The 16,650-nt window shown below is 36.1% G+C and overlaps 2 protein-coding genes across 2 annotated transcripts; one reads left to right on the plus strand and one right to left on the minus strand.

Moving 5' to 3' along the window:
* Positions 1 to 13: 13 nt before the first annotated feature.
* Positions 14 to 7,042, minus strand: LOC146541094 (uncharacterized). Its single transcript, XM_085191318.1, has 9 exons — positions 6,678 to 7,042; positions 5,098 to 5,261; positions 4,048 to 4,199; positions 2,798 to 2,989; positions 2,394 to 2,530; positions 2,141 to 2,318; positions 1,689 to 1,802; positions 1,003 to 1,124; positions 14 to 542 (listed from the first exon to the last, which is right to left on the minus strand). The coding sequence occupies exons 1-9, from the start codon at positions 6,709 to 6,711 to the stop codon at positions 295 to 297; spliced, it is 1,341 nt and encodes a 446-aa protein (XP_085047444.1). The 5' UTR covers positions 6,712 to 7,042; the 3' UTR covers positions 14 to 294.
* A 2,222-nt stretch (positions 7,043 to 9,264) lies between these two features.
* Arr1 (arrestin 1) lies at positions 9,265 to 15,372 on the plus strand. Its single transcript, XM_085195955.1, has 8 exons — positions 9,265 to 9,445; positions 10,450 to 10,640; positions 11,653 to 11,831; positions 11,980 to 12,115; positions 13,029 to 13,186; positions 13,734 to 13,877; positions 14,364 to 14,493; positions 14,933 to 15,372. The coding sequence occupies exons 1-8, from the start codon at positions 9,337 to 9,339 to the stop codon at positions 15,029 to 15,031; spliced, it is 1,146 nt and encodes a 381-aa protein (XP_085052081.1). The 5' UTR covers positions 9,265 to 9,336; the 3' UTR covers positions 15,032 to 15,372.
* Positions 15,373 to 16,650: the final 1,278 nt, after the last annotated feature.

Consider the following 16,650-nt stretch of genomic DNA (forward strand, 5'->3'; position numbering starts at 1 on the left):
AAAAAAAACGGCGAACAGTGCAATAATTTTAATAATAATAAATAAATAAGTCACAAACCGTTTTATTATACAAATATAAAACTTTCTTAGGCAGAGGGAACCAAGTGCTAAAACACTTCAGTTCTCTCAATTGTCGAGACATTATGTGTTGAGTGGGGTTTACAGTCAAAGCAGTGGTGCTGCGTCACGAGGATTTCGTATTGAGATTCACTAGTCGTAATCGGTTATCCATAAATGACATCACACGTTAAGGGAGATAGCTGAGAGGGCGGCCCTTAACGTACGCGATCTACATTAGAATCTAGATGCGAGTCCCTCTCCGCGGCTGTCAGCATGGGACAGCAGTGCGTCACCAGTTTGCTGCACGAAGTTAAGCGCCGCCAGCGCCGTGCCGTTGGTGCCCTCTGCCTCCACCGCGCCGCCCGCCGCCACACGCACGCGCGCCGCCTCCACAGCGACCGCGCCGCCCGCCCCAGTCAGCGCGCCCGCCGCCGCCTGCGCCAGCGCCGCGCCCGACTCACCGCCGACCACGTAGCGCGTGCCTGCAATACACTCTCGTGAGGTAAATATCTGTATCAGGAAACCAATACAATCATCAACAACGTGACTAACTGATTGACCTACAGCTAGACTTGTATACATATATGAGGAAAACTATTTTTAGGGTAACTATTTTTATATAAGGAAAACTATTTTTAGGGGAGTTTATTTTACTTAAATAGTGAGTAAACGAAAGGCTCAACGAAAGTTCAAGAGCCAGTTTTACCCTGGTGATAAAGTCCAAGACAGCTTTAACTGCCAGATAAGCTATAAATTTTGGTTTCACAGGTCTTGCAATAGCAATATCTAGTAGATACACATTTGACACATGCATCTAATTTTTACATACTTATTTGTAATTTAAAATTGTTAGAAAAATTTAAGATAAAAGAATTAAATTTATAAGAAAAATATACAACTGAACTAAAAGAAAAGTATAAGAAGGAAGAAAATAGTATTCACCACATATATATTCATCAGTAATAATAGCTGGCGCAAGATCTAGGGGTCCAGTGGGTTCGTCGCGCTGCCACGCGCCGCCCACGCTGCTGCCCAGCTCTGACCCGAACGGCATGGAGAGACCACTGCAATGTTATATTTTATATATTGTAATGTTTTTCTGTGTCCATAAACACTGTAATAATTGCAAATTGTATACACGCTGCGTCCATGTTTGCCTAGTTCCAACTTCAGAGGGAATGTGGTGGTGTTGAGTGGCAGAACTCAACGCCGCTCTTTGCTCAGTGACCAAAATATTTCGTTCCCAGAGAAAATCGAACCCACAACCTTTCGCTTTTACAGTCGCATGCGTGTGCCCCTTCGCCATGACTGGCTTTAGTTATTTAATAACTTTTTGGTTTTTATTTTTCTGTCGACTATGAAAAAATATAGAGATTACTACTTTGTATTCGTTGTACGCCTGGTTATCCAAAAACATTTATATGTTTTTTCTATAAAACTTAAAACATTTATATACACAACAATATCACGAGGCAATGCAAATTAAAATTAAGTAGATTTATAATAAAATGTAAATAAGAAAGACTGGAAGAGAATCCTCTTCAGCCTTAAGTTTGTTTTTTGTACATTTCTGTACTATCTGTATGTAAATCTGTTTCAACAGTGTGTAATAAAGATCTAGTACATACGTAACAAGTGCGACGTAGGTGTCTCGGGGGTCGACGACGGCGAGCCCTGAGGCCACGCCGCGCGGCCAGTGCGCCCCCGCCGCTGTCGCCTGCGACTTGAGACTCTCAACCGCACTGCACATAAATGTAACAGTTCTAGTTTCTATGTTAGTTCAAAACAAAGACGCTTGTTCCAATTTCACACAAAATAGACTGAACGGATTTTAATGAAACTTTACAGTGATAGAGGTTATATATCAGGATAATAGATTGGCTATGAACGTAGACTCATATACTTTCACATTAATATTATTGCTTTTCATAAAAGAAGAAACTTGCTCAAAATTGTCTAGGTGAACGAAAATACAATAATTTTCAATAAATAAAAGAAAAACAAGTATTATGTAGGTAGAATAAAAACAACGTGACATTACACAACATAATAAAACTTAACTCGTATTTGAAGAAATTACCTTTGGTAAGCGCTAGCGGGTGTGAGCAGGTGTGGGTCGCCTGCGAGCGAGGCGTTCAACGCGGCTGCTGCGACGTTGCCACCCGCTCCTCCCGTCCACACGCGCCACGGGCCCGCCTCCGCACTAGCGCCCGCTCTCACTCGCACCGCGCTCTCACATGACCATTTCGCGCATAGTTCTGGAATTAATTATTTTAGCTTCACTCTACCAAAATTTATTTATAACTAAATACTCACGACTATCATTTACTTACCGGCACTAGTATAGTTTTGCAGTGACTGCAGGTAGTCAGCGAGTGCAGGTTCGGTGCGTATTGTAGACGCGGTGAATCCGGGCAGGCCGCGCGTTGCAGCATCCGCCGCCAGACTCGTTGATACTGTGTATCCTTCCCTGAAAAAAATATTAAGCAAATCTTTAATTTATAGCACATTGTTAAGAAAATATCTAAAAAAATAATTTATTAGAGTTTCAGGTGAGATTCCTAGACGTGCAAATTCTAAAATTCACAGTCAATTTATTTTGAATTTACAGGTATTTTTTTATAATTTACTCTACAAATCTTTTTATTTTTTTTAGTACATCTAATAAATATATTCCTTTTATGTAAATCTAAACAAAATCTAGTGAATAAAACACTTGAAAAAGCTAGAAACTGACCTAGCTATGTCGATGGCCGGCTGCAACACTTGCGACCACGGCAGTACGCCGAGTCGCGCGTGTAGAGCTGCGAGCGCGGCCACGAGACGCGGCGTGTTCCCTGCCGCTCCCACTCGCGCCGCGCCCCACTCCGCCACTGTGGGCAGCTGGGTACGCGACTGACGGTACTCCCAGTGCACGAGCGATCCACTCCTGGAGATATTAGTTTAGGAGTTATTTGAGAATCAGAAAAGGGAATTACATTTTTTCTCGTTATTTCCTTATTATTTAGCAGATATTTAGGTATAGAGAGCCTACTGTGAACACAAACTGAGTACTCTTAATGGAGTGGACAAATTATAAAAAATAATTTCCGCGAAAGAGAATCGAATGAATCGATTCACGATAAACTCAATCTAAATTTTTACTTTTCAATATTTCCAATATATATTTTTAATTATATAAAACATAGAATATCCTACGTAGCACAGTGATATAATAAATTGGTTAACGAAATTTCATCGAGGGACGATTAAGTATAGTAACATTTTAGCGAATGGAACAGTCGAGACAGCGCTAGCTGACGATGTCCACGCGAGATGGGATTGCTCAATGGGTTGTGCAGATTTACGGCTGATTTTGCTGTATCGGCTGCTCCTGTACGGTATTTATGAACTGTGAAGGATTCCTGGTCAGCGGTTATAGGATATGTGTATTAGTCCCATACAAGCTTCGTTGGCTAAAGTTTTAAATTCGTCTTTCTGGTGTCTAGATAAATCATAGCGTTGGCTTCCGCCATTCTTCTTCTCACTCTCTCTGACTATAAATAAAGCGAAACTGTTTTTTTATTTGATGAATTACAATGTTTTATACATTATACAAGAACGATATATATTAACGCCATCTAATGTCATATTAAAGTATCAATTAGAGACAGCATTGTGTATAGAACTTATAAGAATATTTTAGAAGCACATATAGCGACAGAGTATCTTCCTGAAACATACATTTTTTCAGTTTTGCATCGTAGTTTAACACATGTTGTGTAGATGGCGCTGAAAATTAAATGTAAAAGACTGATTGTAATGTAAAGATTAATACGACAATGCATTGAAAGAAAACAAAAATAAATAAATTCTGATTGATAATATATTCAAATTAAAAAAAAAATATTTAAGATCTAAAATACAAAAAAAATCTAAATAATGTTACTCATGTTAATCATCCATCAAGAAATATTTAATCAAGAAGTATAGTATATAAGTACATACGCATCTAAGGAGGTCCTGTGCGGTGCTAGCACGGCTAGGCAGAGCGCGGCGGCGGCGGCAGCGTCCAGAGCGCGCGCGCCCCCGCGGAGCAAGGCAGTGCCTGCGCGCGAGCACGCCGCCGCTGACGATGACACCGACCCGTGGGGCACCACCTGCAAGAAACAAATTAGGAATAAATACATTTTTATTACTTTCATTCTCTTTTCTGATAGGACAAAGCGCAAAGTTCGATTCCGTTACCCAACACAGAATACTAAGATAAAATAATAATTAATAGAATCTTCAAACATCTCTTAGATATTGATTTTAAGGTACCAGGTAGGGTTACGTACGATATTTTTATCATAATTAATAGTCCATTGATATAATAAAATATATATATACTTTAACTTAGTATACTAGTTTTTAGCAATTTTTCTGTTATAAAGTAATAAATATACATAGTCTCATAAACGTACAATATATAGAGAATAATAGAATACGTAGATATTTAAAATTTATAAATTTTATTTTACTTATTATCATTTATCAACTTGTAAATAAGGAGGTAATACATTTAAAACAAACAGTTTTTAAGACTACGATATAAAACAATCTATGAGGTAAGTATCTACTTTACAGGGCGATCTCGATGGAAGCAATAAATGTGCTAATGGACCACAAAACAATGAAGTCTCGAGTGGCTCATGAATAGATGATGCTATTATATAGACAAATGCGCTTCTTTACGTGCATGGATAAGTAGACTGTTATATTATGTAAATATATTAAATTAAAATCAGCTTCAAGTTGTATCCCGCTCACAGTAGGGTAGGCAAGGGGAACCTAGTGTTAGGACACTCCATTCCTCATTTTCCGCCGAATTCTGGAGACATTTAGTGTTGAGTGACGGAACTTAACTCTTTTGGTCTGTTACCTGGTACGTGCAGTATCTCTAAAAGGGGCGGAAAATTGAAAATGGTGTGTCTTAACACTAGAATTTTTCTGTTTAGCCTGCTGAATGCAAGAGACGCGAAATTCAAAAAAAAATAAATCAATATAGGGACTTGCCTCATAATCTCCGTAGTATATTTGTGTGAGAAGAGCGATAGTAATGGCGGCAGTCAGTACCGCGAAGGCACCAAGAATGACCCGTGGACCTCCGCCGCACAAGCGAGGAGCTTCTAAGTAACCACTGGGTTTTAGAGGGATGTCTTCTCGGAGTTCCACCACACCTAGAATTTAAAGGCTTTTCTTAATAGTCTGATTATTTTTTCCTTCTCGAATATTTATTTGTAATAATCCTACTACAATGAATTTTATAATATATTTAATTAATTTGTATCAAGTAAACAAACGTTGTTTATTTTATAAACTAATTTCACGACGTTGGCTACTTCGTGGCTCTCTCGCGGAAATGAAAGATGTAAGATAGCGGCGACCAATAGTGCGATGGACTGATACGATGCAAACCTGGACAGTAATCCGATATTAAATAAATTCAATACCAGAAATGCCTCGAGAGAGAAAAGTGGATAACGGAGTGTCTCTTATTTCCTGTTAGTGAGAACCTACTATTAGGAATGCGCTATGTTCCGACTAACTCTGTTATATGCAGGATAGAGATAATTCTTTAGCAATAGACATATTAAAAAAATACACACCATTTTAATTTTGATTATAAAACGTATAATTTTCTGAAATTATTCATTTTTTAGCTAAGCCAAGAAAATACGTAAATGTGTAATTTTTTATAGATAAATGTGTTATAAAAAATAAATTGCATATTAAAAAATTATATATTACTGTACTTATAAAAGTGCCGTTAGCGTTATACAAGTGCCGCTTACGCTTAGTTCCTTTCAAGGTTAGTTCCGTTGTTGTTCGTAGTTCTGTTGTTTAGCGTCGTAATAATAAACATTACTTCGTTGGAACTACACACATATATGCAGAAACAGACTACAAATACGTACATAATACATATGTTTAAGATAGAACTTCAAATCTACTTTTAACGTTAGTTTTAAACTATTGAAGTTATTTTATTGCAAGCAATTTAAGTCTATGACAACCATATAGCTAGAGAGATTGTGAACTTATGCATAATTATCAGGTACCTTTATGTTCATATAAATAACTATAAATATAAATAACTAGTGGACCCGGACGCGGCTACGCCTGCTTGAACTATAAGAATATTTATTAAATATTATATAATATATTAATTTTTATAAGGATGAATATCATAATATAAGTTCATTTTGGGTGACGTTTTCTTAAAACAACAAAGAAACTTTGCAAACCGGTGCTTAGCAACGACGGTTGTTATTAACCTGGCAGAATAAATTGCATGTCAAATTAGAAAGTATTTTAATTTATTAGTACATATGTGTAATGTAATGTTATATAGCCTATAGCACTTCTGAAGAATGCAGCTTTCATACAAAACAAAAACATAGTAAATCGGACCAGTAGATCCAAAGATCTTAGCGTTCAAACAAACAAACAAACAAACAAACTCTTCCGCTTTATTATATTAGTATAGATGTTGATATAAATAATGTAATTAATGTTCATATAAATAACTACAAATAATATAAATAATTCGCAATTCTCGTTGAGTTAAGAATATTCTTAATTAATTGAGTTACCTGGTGGCGGCTGCAGCTCAGGACTTACTGACATGACGTCATCAACTCAAACGTTTTTATTTGGATTGAAATCACAGAATATATATCTCTAACACTAACTTTTACATAACACTAACTCTAGCAAATAAAAATTAAGCATACAAATCACATTTTTAAGAATTTTTCACTGCAATCCAGCCTTTACAGGTTGAACATTCAAATATGAAGTATATTACTATGACCTACATATACTAATACGAATATAAGACATTGTCAATAAACACTATAACTATTAAAATTATAACATTATCGAAATATATATAAGAACGTCTTGAAAGACGTCCGTTTTAAACTTGTAACTGTACGGTAGTTGTGTAGAGTCAGCTATAAACTGGAGGCGAGGTGCGCGTGAGTCGATGACGTCACCGCCGGCTTTACTTGCTTACATTCTTTCACATACAACAACTGCTTGGTTCGACCTAAATATTGAGATAATTAAGCCATTATACTTAACCAGAAATCAGTTAAGCCTAACTAGTATTAATTAATGATCTTAGTACGTCGTGTGCTTCAAATTTCCTAATTAACGTTAATTGTAATTAACTGTTGAACACGTATTCATTTATGTTATTATAATATTAGTAATTTAATTATAACCATTATATATATTCCAATATATTGATAAACCCACGGTTATAGAAAGCTAAACGTTTACTATAATTGCGGATTGAGTGTGTTCTGTTTCGCTAGTATTGTAAGAAAGTGAAAGAGAGAGATGATAGGTCAGTGACCGATGCGCGTGCGCCGGTGAGTCAGTTACATTACTGCAAGGTCAGTGGCGGGGTGTTCTTATTTTTTTTGGGATTTCGTAAAATAAAGCGAAACATTTTAAATGTTATTTTACTATAAGTTTCGGTGAAAATATTAAACAAAATTAACTATGTCTTCTCCCCGATCGATTTCATGAAGTTGAAGAAAATGGTTTTGTTATAAAGCCGCAAAAAATGCTATAAATGAGAGCTGTGCGACGTTGCGCAAAATTTGACCATTCGTTTTTTTTTAGTTATTTTTAGCCAGTGTAAAATTCTACAGCACTGCTTTCTCTAAAAGAATGACCAAAATAAATTTTACCCAATTGCGATTGAACTCACGACCTTTTAGAGTCAGAAGCCGTTCTCGTGCGCAAAGTATACCAAACAAGAGAAATAAAGTAATATTTAAAATATGCTTAATTAAATTAATTACAAAAGACTCTATATGATTGATGATTCAACAGTAATGACTGTAGAAATGAAATCATTGATATCATTAAAATGATAGTTAATGGTACCTATAAATTGAGTTAATTTTACAATTTCTATCGTTTTATTTTTATTAGTACTTTTTACTGAACCAATTGTTTGTTTAATGATTTATATAATTATATTATTTTAATTAGGTTTCTGTATTATAAACTAACATTAAAATTATGTAATTTATATTCATCATAGAACTGTTTTGTCTTAGAGAAATGTCGTGTAAGCGAGATGCGGAAAAGAAAATGATATATTCTTAACAAAAAAAAAACAACGTTTCAATTTCTAAATGCAAACCGTTTGTCCCCCCAACTCGCGCAGCATCCATCTGAAATTCATAGACATCTCCCCACTAGCGCGGTCGTATTGACAATCATAGCATAGCGGATCCTATTTGTGCTGATAACTTAGAAAACAGCCCTTGGCCGAGTTAGCGTTTACGAGGAACCGATGCCTTTATTTATTCCCTATCCACTTATTGAGTATGCGGTTTTACGATACGTTCGATTGATACGAGTTTTTCAATTTACAGTAAAGCGGGTTTTTTTATGCATGTGCTTCTCTGCGTGGCCTCGTGACAGCTTTACGATGCTGTCTGCTCCCAGGGCTATAGCCTCGTGCTGTTTCTATGTTTTATGATTTGACCTGCTGTAATACAAATATTGAGGGTGATGGAAGATGTAACGCTAGATCGCTAGAGGAATCAGCCCTGAATATATCAATGTGAGCGAAGTTGACTGATATGGAGTATGGATATAATTTAAATATCAAATAAAAATATTTATGAAGCCAGTCGTGGTGTAAGGGCACAGTGTGACTGTAAATGCGATAGATTGTGAGTTCGATTCCCACTCGAGCAAATGAAATATTTAATTTGAAAATGGGGGAAGGAGTGTGTTGACACTAGGTTTCCTCTGCCTACTCTGCTGTGTGATATACACGGATACAGCGTGACGGAAGAAAAATATACATTTGTTTATTACCAATTTCGTACAAATGGAAGGGTTTTATAACAAATATTGTATTCATATTTCTACATAATTAAAATCTATTCCATAGAGGAAAAAATATTTCAAAAGAGTGGGAAGGACCTTGAATAACTTTGAGAACTAAGAACATAACAGGCTTAGAGACGGAATGCGAATTGTTTAGTGATTCACTTTTAAGGGGATTTGGATTATATTATACTCTTGATCACAGAAGTTGGTAGTGAGTAGGAGGAGGGCGTCCTCACGTGTCGCTAATGAGACTAATGAGATTACAGCGATTTAGAAACCTCACGTATAAGTAATCCTCTATATATTCTGAAGGAAGTGACTCTCCACCGCATTCTACACTCAAGTGTAAGCGATTTTACAGGTTTTTAAAGTGTTGTTTCTGAAAAAATGGTGTACAATTTTAAAGTGTTTAAAAAGTGCTCTCCCAATGGGAAACTCACTTTGTATTTGCCGAAGCGGGACTTTGTTGATCATATCTCTTACGTGGAGCCGATAGGTTCGTGTGTCTGATATCTACACCGAATTTTACTTAGTATTTTTATTTTAAATAGGAACATTATATGAATGAAAATATAATTAGTTAAAAGTTTTTGTCAAAAGTTATTGGATTATTTCTTGCATATCAATTATATGTCTCGTGTCCAAGTACTGCAAAGTGCTCCTCCATGGGGCGCAGGTCGAGGGCAACAGCTGCACCCGTGCGACCCCCCACGACCCCCCGCGACGCCGCGGCAGCTCCAGATCGGACTTTAATAGCACTATCAACTTATACCTGTCCGGCTTACTCAGCATTTTTAACAAATTGCTCCTGAACTGCATTTCGATTCGGATTTTTCACAACAACCGACAACAGATTACTACAAGATAGAAGCGCTTTGTTGCGAGATATTGCTCTAGCGGGGTGCCCACTACATGAGGGAAGGGGAAGGGAGTAGGAGAGAGTGGGGATGGGGGGTAGCTTGTTACACGGGAATTGTGGTTTTATTACGAGATGCTCGATGCTCGCGGCAAAGAGTTGAAACGTATTGTTGTATCGGTCATTTGTTTGTGCTCACTCGAAAAATATGCTCTTGTTGTTCTGAAACATACGAGTGGTGTATACGCAAAATGAACAAATATTGAAAAACATTTTACAATCACTTTTTCAACATTAAATAACAAAAATAAATTTACATTCAACTTTTAATTGGTCGTTTTGTGTTCCTCTTTGTATATTAGAATACTCTGGACTCTTATGTCTTAGACTATAAGCGCGATATTTAATTTTTTTCTCACATAATAATTGTACATATGCAAATTTTAGTAAGATAATGATTGTATTCTATTTACAATATTTAATATTTGTGATTTCTAATGTTGAAAATATATTTTTTTTCTGGTCAGAGCGCTGGAATGACTCAGGCACGGGTTCGAGTCCCACTACGTTTATTTTTTTTATCTCTAATCATAATTATACACTTTTTGAAATTTTAACATTTTATAAACTTTTTACATTACCAGATGGAATAGTAGTAGTAGACGAGGAGTATGTCCGCGACCGTCGCGTATTCGCGCAAGTCGTGTGCACCTTCCGCTACGGCAGGGAAGAGGATGAGGTCATGGGGCTCTCCTTCTACAAGGAACTGTATCTCGCGTCCGAGCAGATCTACCCACCACTGGAGAAAAGGCCATACGAGCTCACTAGAACACAGGTTGGTACCTTGACAGTTGTTAAAATATCTGTTGTATTTTTTTCCATAAAATACTTCTTGAAATACATAATGCAAAAAATATCGAATTTTAGTGTAAAAAAATACACTCGAGAACATACGTAGAGTCAGTTATACTGTAGGATGGTCATGTAAAAAATAAGAGGACTCCTCGAAGGGCACATATGAAGAAGTTGATAACAGTGTTTGAGGCTAAAGAATAGTGTTTAGTACTTCAATCTCTATGGCTACCCAGCTATCGATAAAAGGTGAATCTAAAATAAAAGTAAACAAAAATATAATAAATTACACTTACCAAGCTTATATTACTTCCGGAAATTGGTACATTTTGTGGTATAACCGTATCCCGCGGCCGCACTCGCCTACTTCACAAGAGTTCGAATGATGAAGTTAACAGCGAGTGAGTGAAACCGCCGTCGAAATTTAATAATTAACTCGATTACCGCTCGGTATTAACAAGCGCTCGTTGTAATTAAATCAGTCCCGGGGAGCACGGCGCGACGCCGGGTGGTTGCGGCCGAGTGAAATCCTTTCGGGATTAGCACCGTCTCCGTGTCCGCTTCCGCTTCCGCCTCCGCTTCCCCATCCGCTTTCACTTCCGCCTCTACCATCAAACGAGCAATCATTGGGATGGCCCGTTCATTCTGCAAATATTAACTGTTACTTCAGTTTACACTCTACTCTCTACAGACTGAGGAGTAGAGACTAGAGACTGCTCAGTACACAGTGTACCTACAGTGTAGACACTAGACACATAGTATCTATGCACGACACAAGTGTCAATAGATTAAAATTGATCTGATTAACCTTATGTTAATAGAATTTGAAGTAAAATTAGTTTGCTTAACAAAAACATATTTACGATTTAAATTGATAAATTAAGTTAATAAATACAACTGAAAGTTGCCTTTACAACATATTAATGAACTTTTAATAAAAAGGTTTATCTACCTACCCTGCTAACAAAGAAATAAACAAATATTTTACCATTTAGGAGCGTCTAGTCAAGAAGCTGGGTGGCTGGGCCTTGCCTTTCCGGCTGCAGCTGCCAGCAGGCGCGCCCGGCTCCGTTACACTGCAGCCCGCGCTGGAGGAAGAGGGAGAGCCCTGCGGCGTGCACTACTACGTCAAGCTGTTCGTGGGGGAGACGGAGATCGATCGGTCACACCGCAGGTAACCAGTATACGAGTAGGTACAATGCTATTTATATGGTAAAATTACAAAAAAGTATTTGAAAAATAAATGATACTACAATATATATTATTGTTATTATAATCTAAGCTTAAGCTTAGTTAAACGTATATTCATTATCGGTATACAGGAGCACAGTAGCGTTGGGTATCCGCAAGGTGCAGTACGCGCCGGACAAGGCGGGCCCGCAGCCCTGCACCGTCGTGCGTAAGGACTTCGTGCTGTCGCCCGGACAGCTGGAACTAGAGCTTACTCTGGATAAACAGGTGTATATGATGTTTTTTCATTATAATCTTTCTTATAATTGTAAATACTCATCGTTTTATGGATTGAAATATTATAGCCATTTTGTTGAACCGCATTAGTGATGTATCTGTGACAAAGTAAAATCGTATATTTTATAATATTTTTTTGTAAAATGATAAACTAAATTTGTCAATTATATTTACTTAATACAAGTTAAATTTCAATACAAGTAATAAGAAGTAAGCTTCTAAATTGTTTACTATAGTCTATATATACATAAATCTTAATATCGAAGACAAAATTACTGGAATCGCTGAAAACAAATATTTGCAACGTCTTTTAACTAAATATTCATTAAAGATCTATATTATGTTTATAAACGAATTATGTAATTACTTTTTGATTTGGTCCATATTACATTTTGAAATATAAAAAAAATACTAATATTTACCTAAGACTTTGCCTGCGTGCTCAAAGGAAAAAAGCTAAGAGTTGTCTGTGGCACGTGACACATACCATGTGTTAATGTCATTTAATTGAATCTATGTCCTGCCACTATAGATATCTCACACAGAGAAATCTATTGGAATCAATAATTCCTGAGGTTAAGGCACTCAACCACACAAACTCTTAATTGTTATAGTATTAGTATGAATATTGTTATTATTTTTCCACCTTTACGATATACTTGTATAGGTACCTACGGGAAATACTAGGATAGGCAGAGGAATCACTTCGTTCCCTAGTCTCCGCGAAATGCGTGTTGAGTGACGGAACTCTGCCTTATTATGAGAAAATGAAAATAATTCCCCGAATAAGAATCAAGCCCACAAAAGTGCGTTTACAGTCATACGTTTAAGGCATTGCACTTCAATAGGCTCAACATTATTTCTTAGATCTTTGCTTCTTTCTTTATACATTTCTTTCCTTTAGCTCTACATCCACGGAGAGACGGTGGCGGTGAACATCAGTATACGCAACCACAGCAATAAAGTGGTGAAGAAGATAAAAGCCAGTATTTTGCAGTCTGTCGATATCGTCCTCTTCCAGAACGGACAATATAGGAACGTGGTCACGGGCATTGAAACACAGTAAGACATTTCTATTATTTCTTAATACATTTTTTTTCTTTCATACAATAATTGTTGATATGTTTATATTCATACATACTTATCTAGAAAACGTATAATTTTTTTTACGTAGCGGGACTCGAATCTGTACCTCCTGGAAACCGTCCAGGCGCTCTGAAAATTATGCCATACATTCCCTGAAATTAATGATCAGAGCGCCTAGAAAAACATCGTATAAAAATAACCGTATATAAATAAGTATTTTTTCTTTCCTAAATGTGGAATTAACATTTTAAAAATATTAAAAATATATTCATGCATTTCGCATAACATTTCGTCTTGCGAAACCTGAAAAACAAATATAATTGTTCTTAATCGTGAGCATTGAGCCCATAATGACCAGGTCAGAACTATTGTACTGCGCCATGAAAGAGTCACGTGTACGATTTATCATTTTCACATGTAGTTTGCTTGAAATTTTAAAATAGAAAACTACTGATAAAAATGTATTTGAAGTCTAGTTTGAAGCATTTTATATACATATTTAAAATTTCTTATTTGTTCCCAGGGACGGGTGCCCTCTCCAGCCGGGCGCTAACATGCAGAAGGTAGTGCAGCTCCGTCCGGTGCTAGGCGCCCTGCGAGACCGCCGCGGCCTCGCCCTCGACGCGCAACTCAAGCGGCAGGAGACCACGCTCGCCTCCACCACGCTGTAAGACTCTATACATACTTCCTGGAAATCACAGAGAAAGACTACACAATATGTTCTGCAATTTGTATGAAATAAAAGAATTCTAAAAATTATTAAACGTATGTGATTCCTAGTATGTGCAAGTAGTCACCATTTTAGTTGTAATTTACTTGTAAATAAAATTATTACAATCGAATTTATTACAGTCGTGTGCTTAAATATTTCCCGGTATTTGTATATTGCAAGGCTTATTTATATATGTACATATACACATTGAAATTTTAAAAAGGCGTCCTTATGCTTTGAAAGCTTTGGTATAGAATACATTATAGAATTATCCTTTCTCAGTGAGAAATGTGAATTAAAAATACATGTTAGAGAGTATTCGAATCGATAAGAAATTATCCGTATGTTATATTGTATAGATCCTTTTTTATCATTTTGTATGATACGTTCGAGTTCCCCTATGTACTTTTTTAAATTATTTCGGATATATTTTTCTCATAGTTTACTGGACCCCGAGCAGCGCGACGCCTTCGGTATCGTTGTCAGCTACAGCGTGAAGGTGAAGCTCTACCTGGGCGCGCTTGGCGGCGAGCTCAGCGCGGAGCTGCCTTTCATACTTATGCATCCTAAGGTATATTTCACAATTATTTTTTTTGGGTAAATAGGGAGCCTAATGTTGAGACATTCTGTTCTCCGTTTCCCAGTTAATTTTCAAGATAATACGAATGGTGAAATTCAACGCCCAGCTTTGTTTATCAGAGCGAGGAAATAAAAATAAAAGGAGAATTAGAGAAGAAGAATTAGTGCTAACTTATTTTATTTTACTAACTTTTTCTAATATATTAAAATAAAAAAAATATATATATTATTCTCGAAGACATCGTATCTAGTAATCTATCTAAATAACGAAATTATTAATATGTAAAAAAAAATAATTTATCAAATACCCTACATAACTCTATCAAATACATATCTAATAAACACGAACAAGACGTCAAAACTACCCACTAACTGCATAACATTTCATCCATATATGCATAAATTATATTATATTATTACTTTGCATCCAGGAAGGGCGTGTTAAGTTGATGCAAGCGGACAGCGAGGTGGACGTCGAGATGTTTAGACAGGACACTGTACTGCACCAGGAGAGCGTCGAAGTATATTAAAATCTTAGATTATATTATTATAATATTATATAGCTAGAAACAAATGATTCTAAGAATATTGTTTTGTTCGTTTTTAGTAATATTATTTATTATTTAATACTAAAAGTAGCTATTTATTTGTTAAGGCTTTATTAATGGAAAACTATACTTAGTTTGTAAGTAAATATTCTTTTTAAGTTAGTAATGCACTTTTAATTATTTATAGGAAATATATTAATCATATTATTTAAAAAATATATAACGTATTGTAAGTTGTAACAGATACTTATAAAATATTTTATAATAGTTTAAGCAAAATAAATTATTATAACAATATAATTATAATGAATGCATGACATCAATTAATAGAGTTTTATTACTTTATATCACAACAAAAGGTATCCACCCTGGTATGATAAAGTGCGGCGTTAATTTCCGCCACTCAACGCGCAATCTCGAATTTAAAAGAAAAATGGAGAAGTTAAAAAAATTGTGAAGAACCAAGTCCTTTCAATACAGTCTTAGTTCCTAAGCATCAAAACATTTGTACTCGTATATAAATCAAACAGTCAGTAGATCTTCAGAAGCGGACATTGTAGACCGTCGCTCATTAGGAAGCGATTCGTAAATTTCGATATCTGTTCGTTATAACGAAGAAATGTGATATTTCCGTTTTCCTCGATGCTCCGGCAAATGGGTTGTAAGCAATCCACAACTTTGTTATTTTTGCATTTTATTACTTCTTCTTTTTAGCAAATAACATTTTTCCTGATTAGAATCGTTTGGAATCAGAAATATTATAAGTATTTCGTATTTCATAGTGAATCTATATCTGTAAATGTCACTCTACTGTCAAATATCATTGACTGTAAACATGACAGGTTCTGGGTTCGATTTCCAATGGAGAAAATGAAATATTAATTGTTGTCATTTCCTCGCTTTGGTAGAGGCAAAACACGGTGACTGTAACTGTGTATCATATTTATATAATGCAGCGTTAAACTCCGTTACTCATCTGACTGACAGATAAATAGGAGACAGCAGATTTTCCATAGCAGAAGGTCAAAATCTGTTCATCCCGAATAATAGAAAAATATAATATAATAAAAAATCTGATAAATCTATCTACATATATACAAATCATCAATACATTTCCATATTATTGCTATATCTGTGAAATTTGCATAGAACGGCAGGGGCGTTTATAATTATCCTTGCTACCACAGCTTACGTATAGCTACGTAGAACAGCCCTTTGATGCTCCAACATTAAAAGACGAATTGGCTTTGATCAATCAAACAGATATATAATCTAGCCATTTCACGACATCTTAATTGCTGTCGTGCAACGTGTAATATGACGGACGTTATTAACAGGTAAGTAAATTGAGTAACTTGTAGTATAACGTTTATTGTACTGCAATACATATATAGTTTAATTGTGAGGCCAGCCGTGGTGTAGCCGTGGTGTGAGCAACAAGTTGTGGGTTCGATTCCCATTTGAGGAAATAAAATATTTTATTTTTTAATTTTCCTCGTTCTGGTAACGAGGCGCGGCGTTGCTCTACGTTACTCAATACGCAATGCCTCCAGAATTTGGCGGAAAGTGGGTAACGGAGTGTCTTAACATTATGTTTCCTT

This window comes from Heliconius melpomene, chromosome 1 (genome assembly GCF_056956725.1).
Source record: "Heliconius melpomene rosina isolate 202511_hmr_F chromosome 1, ASM5695672v1, whole genome shotgun sequence".
Taxonomy (NCBI): domain Eukaryota; kingdom Metazoa; phylum Arthropoda; class Insecta; order Lepidoptera; family Nymphalidae; genus Heliconius; species Heliconius melpomene.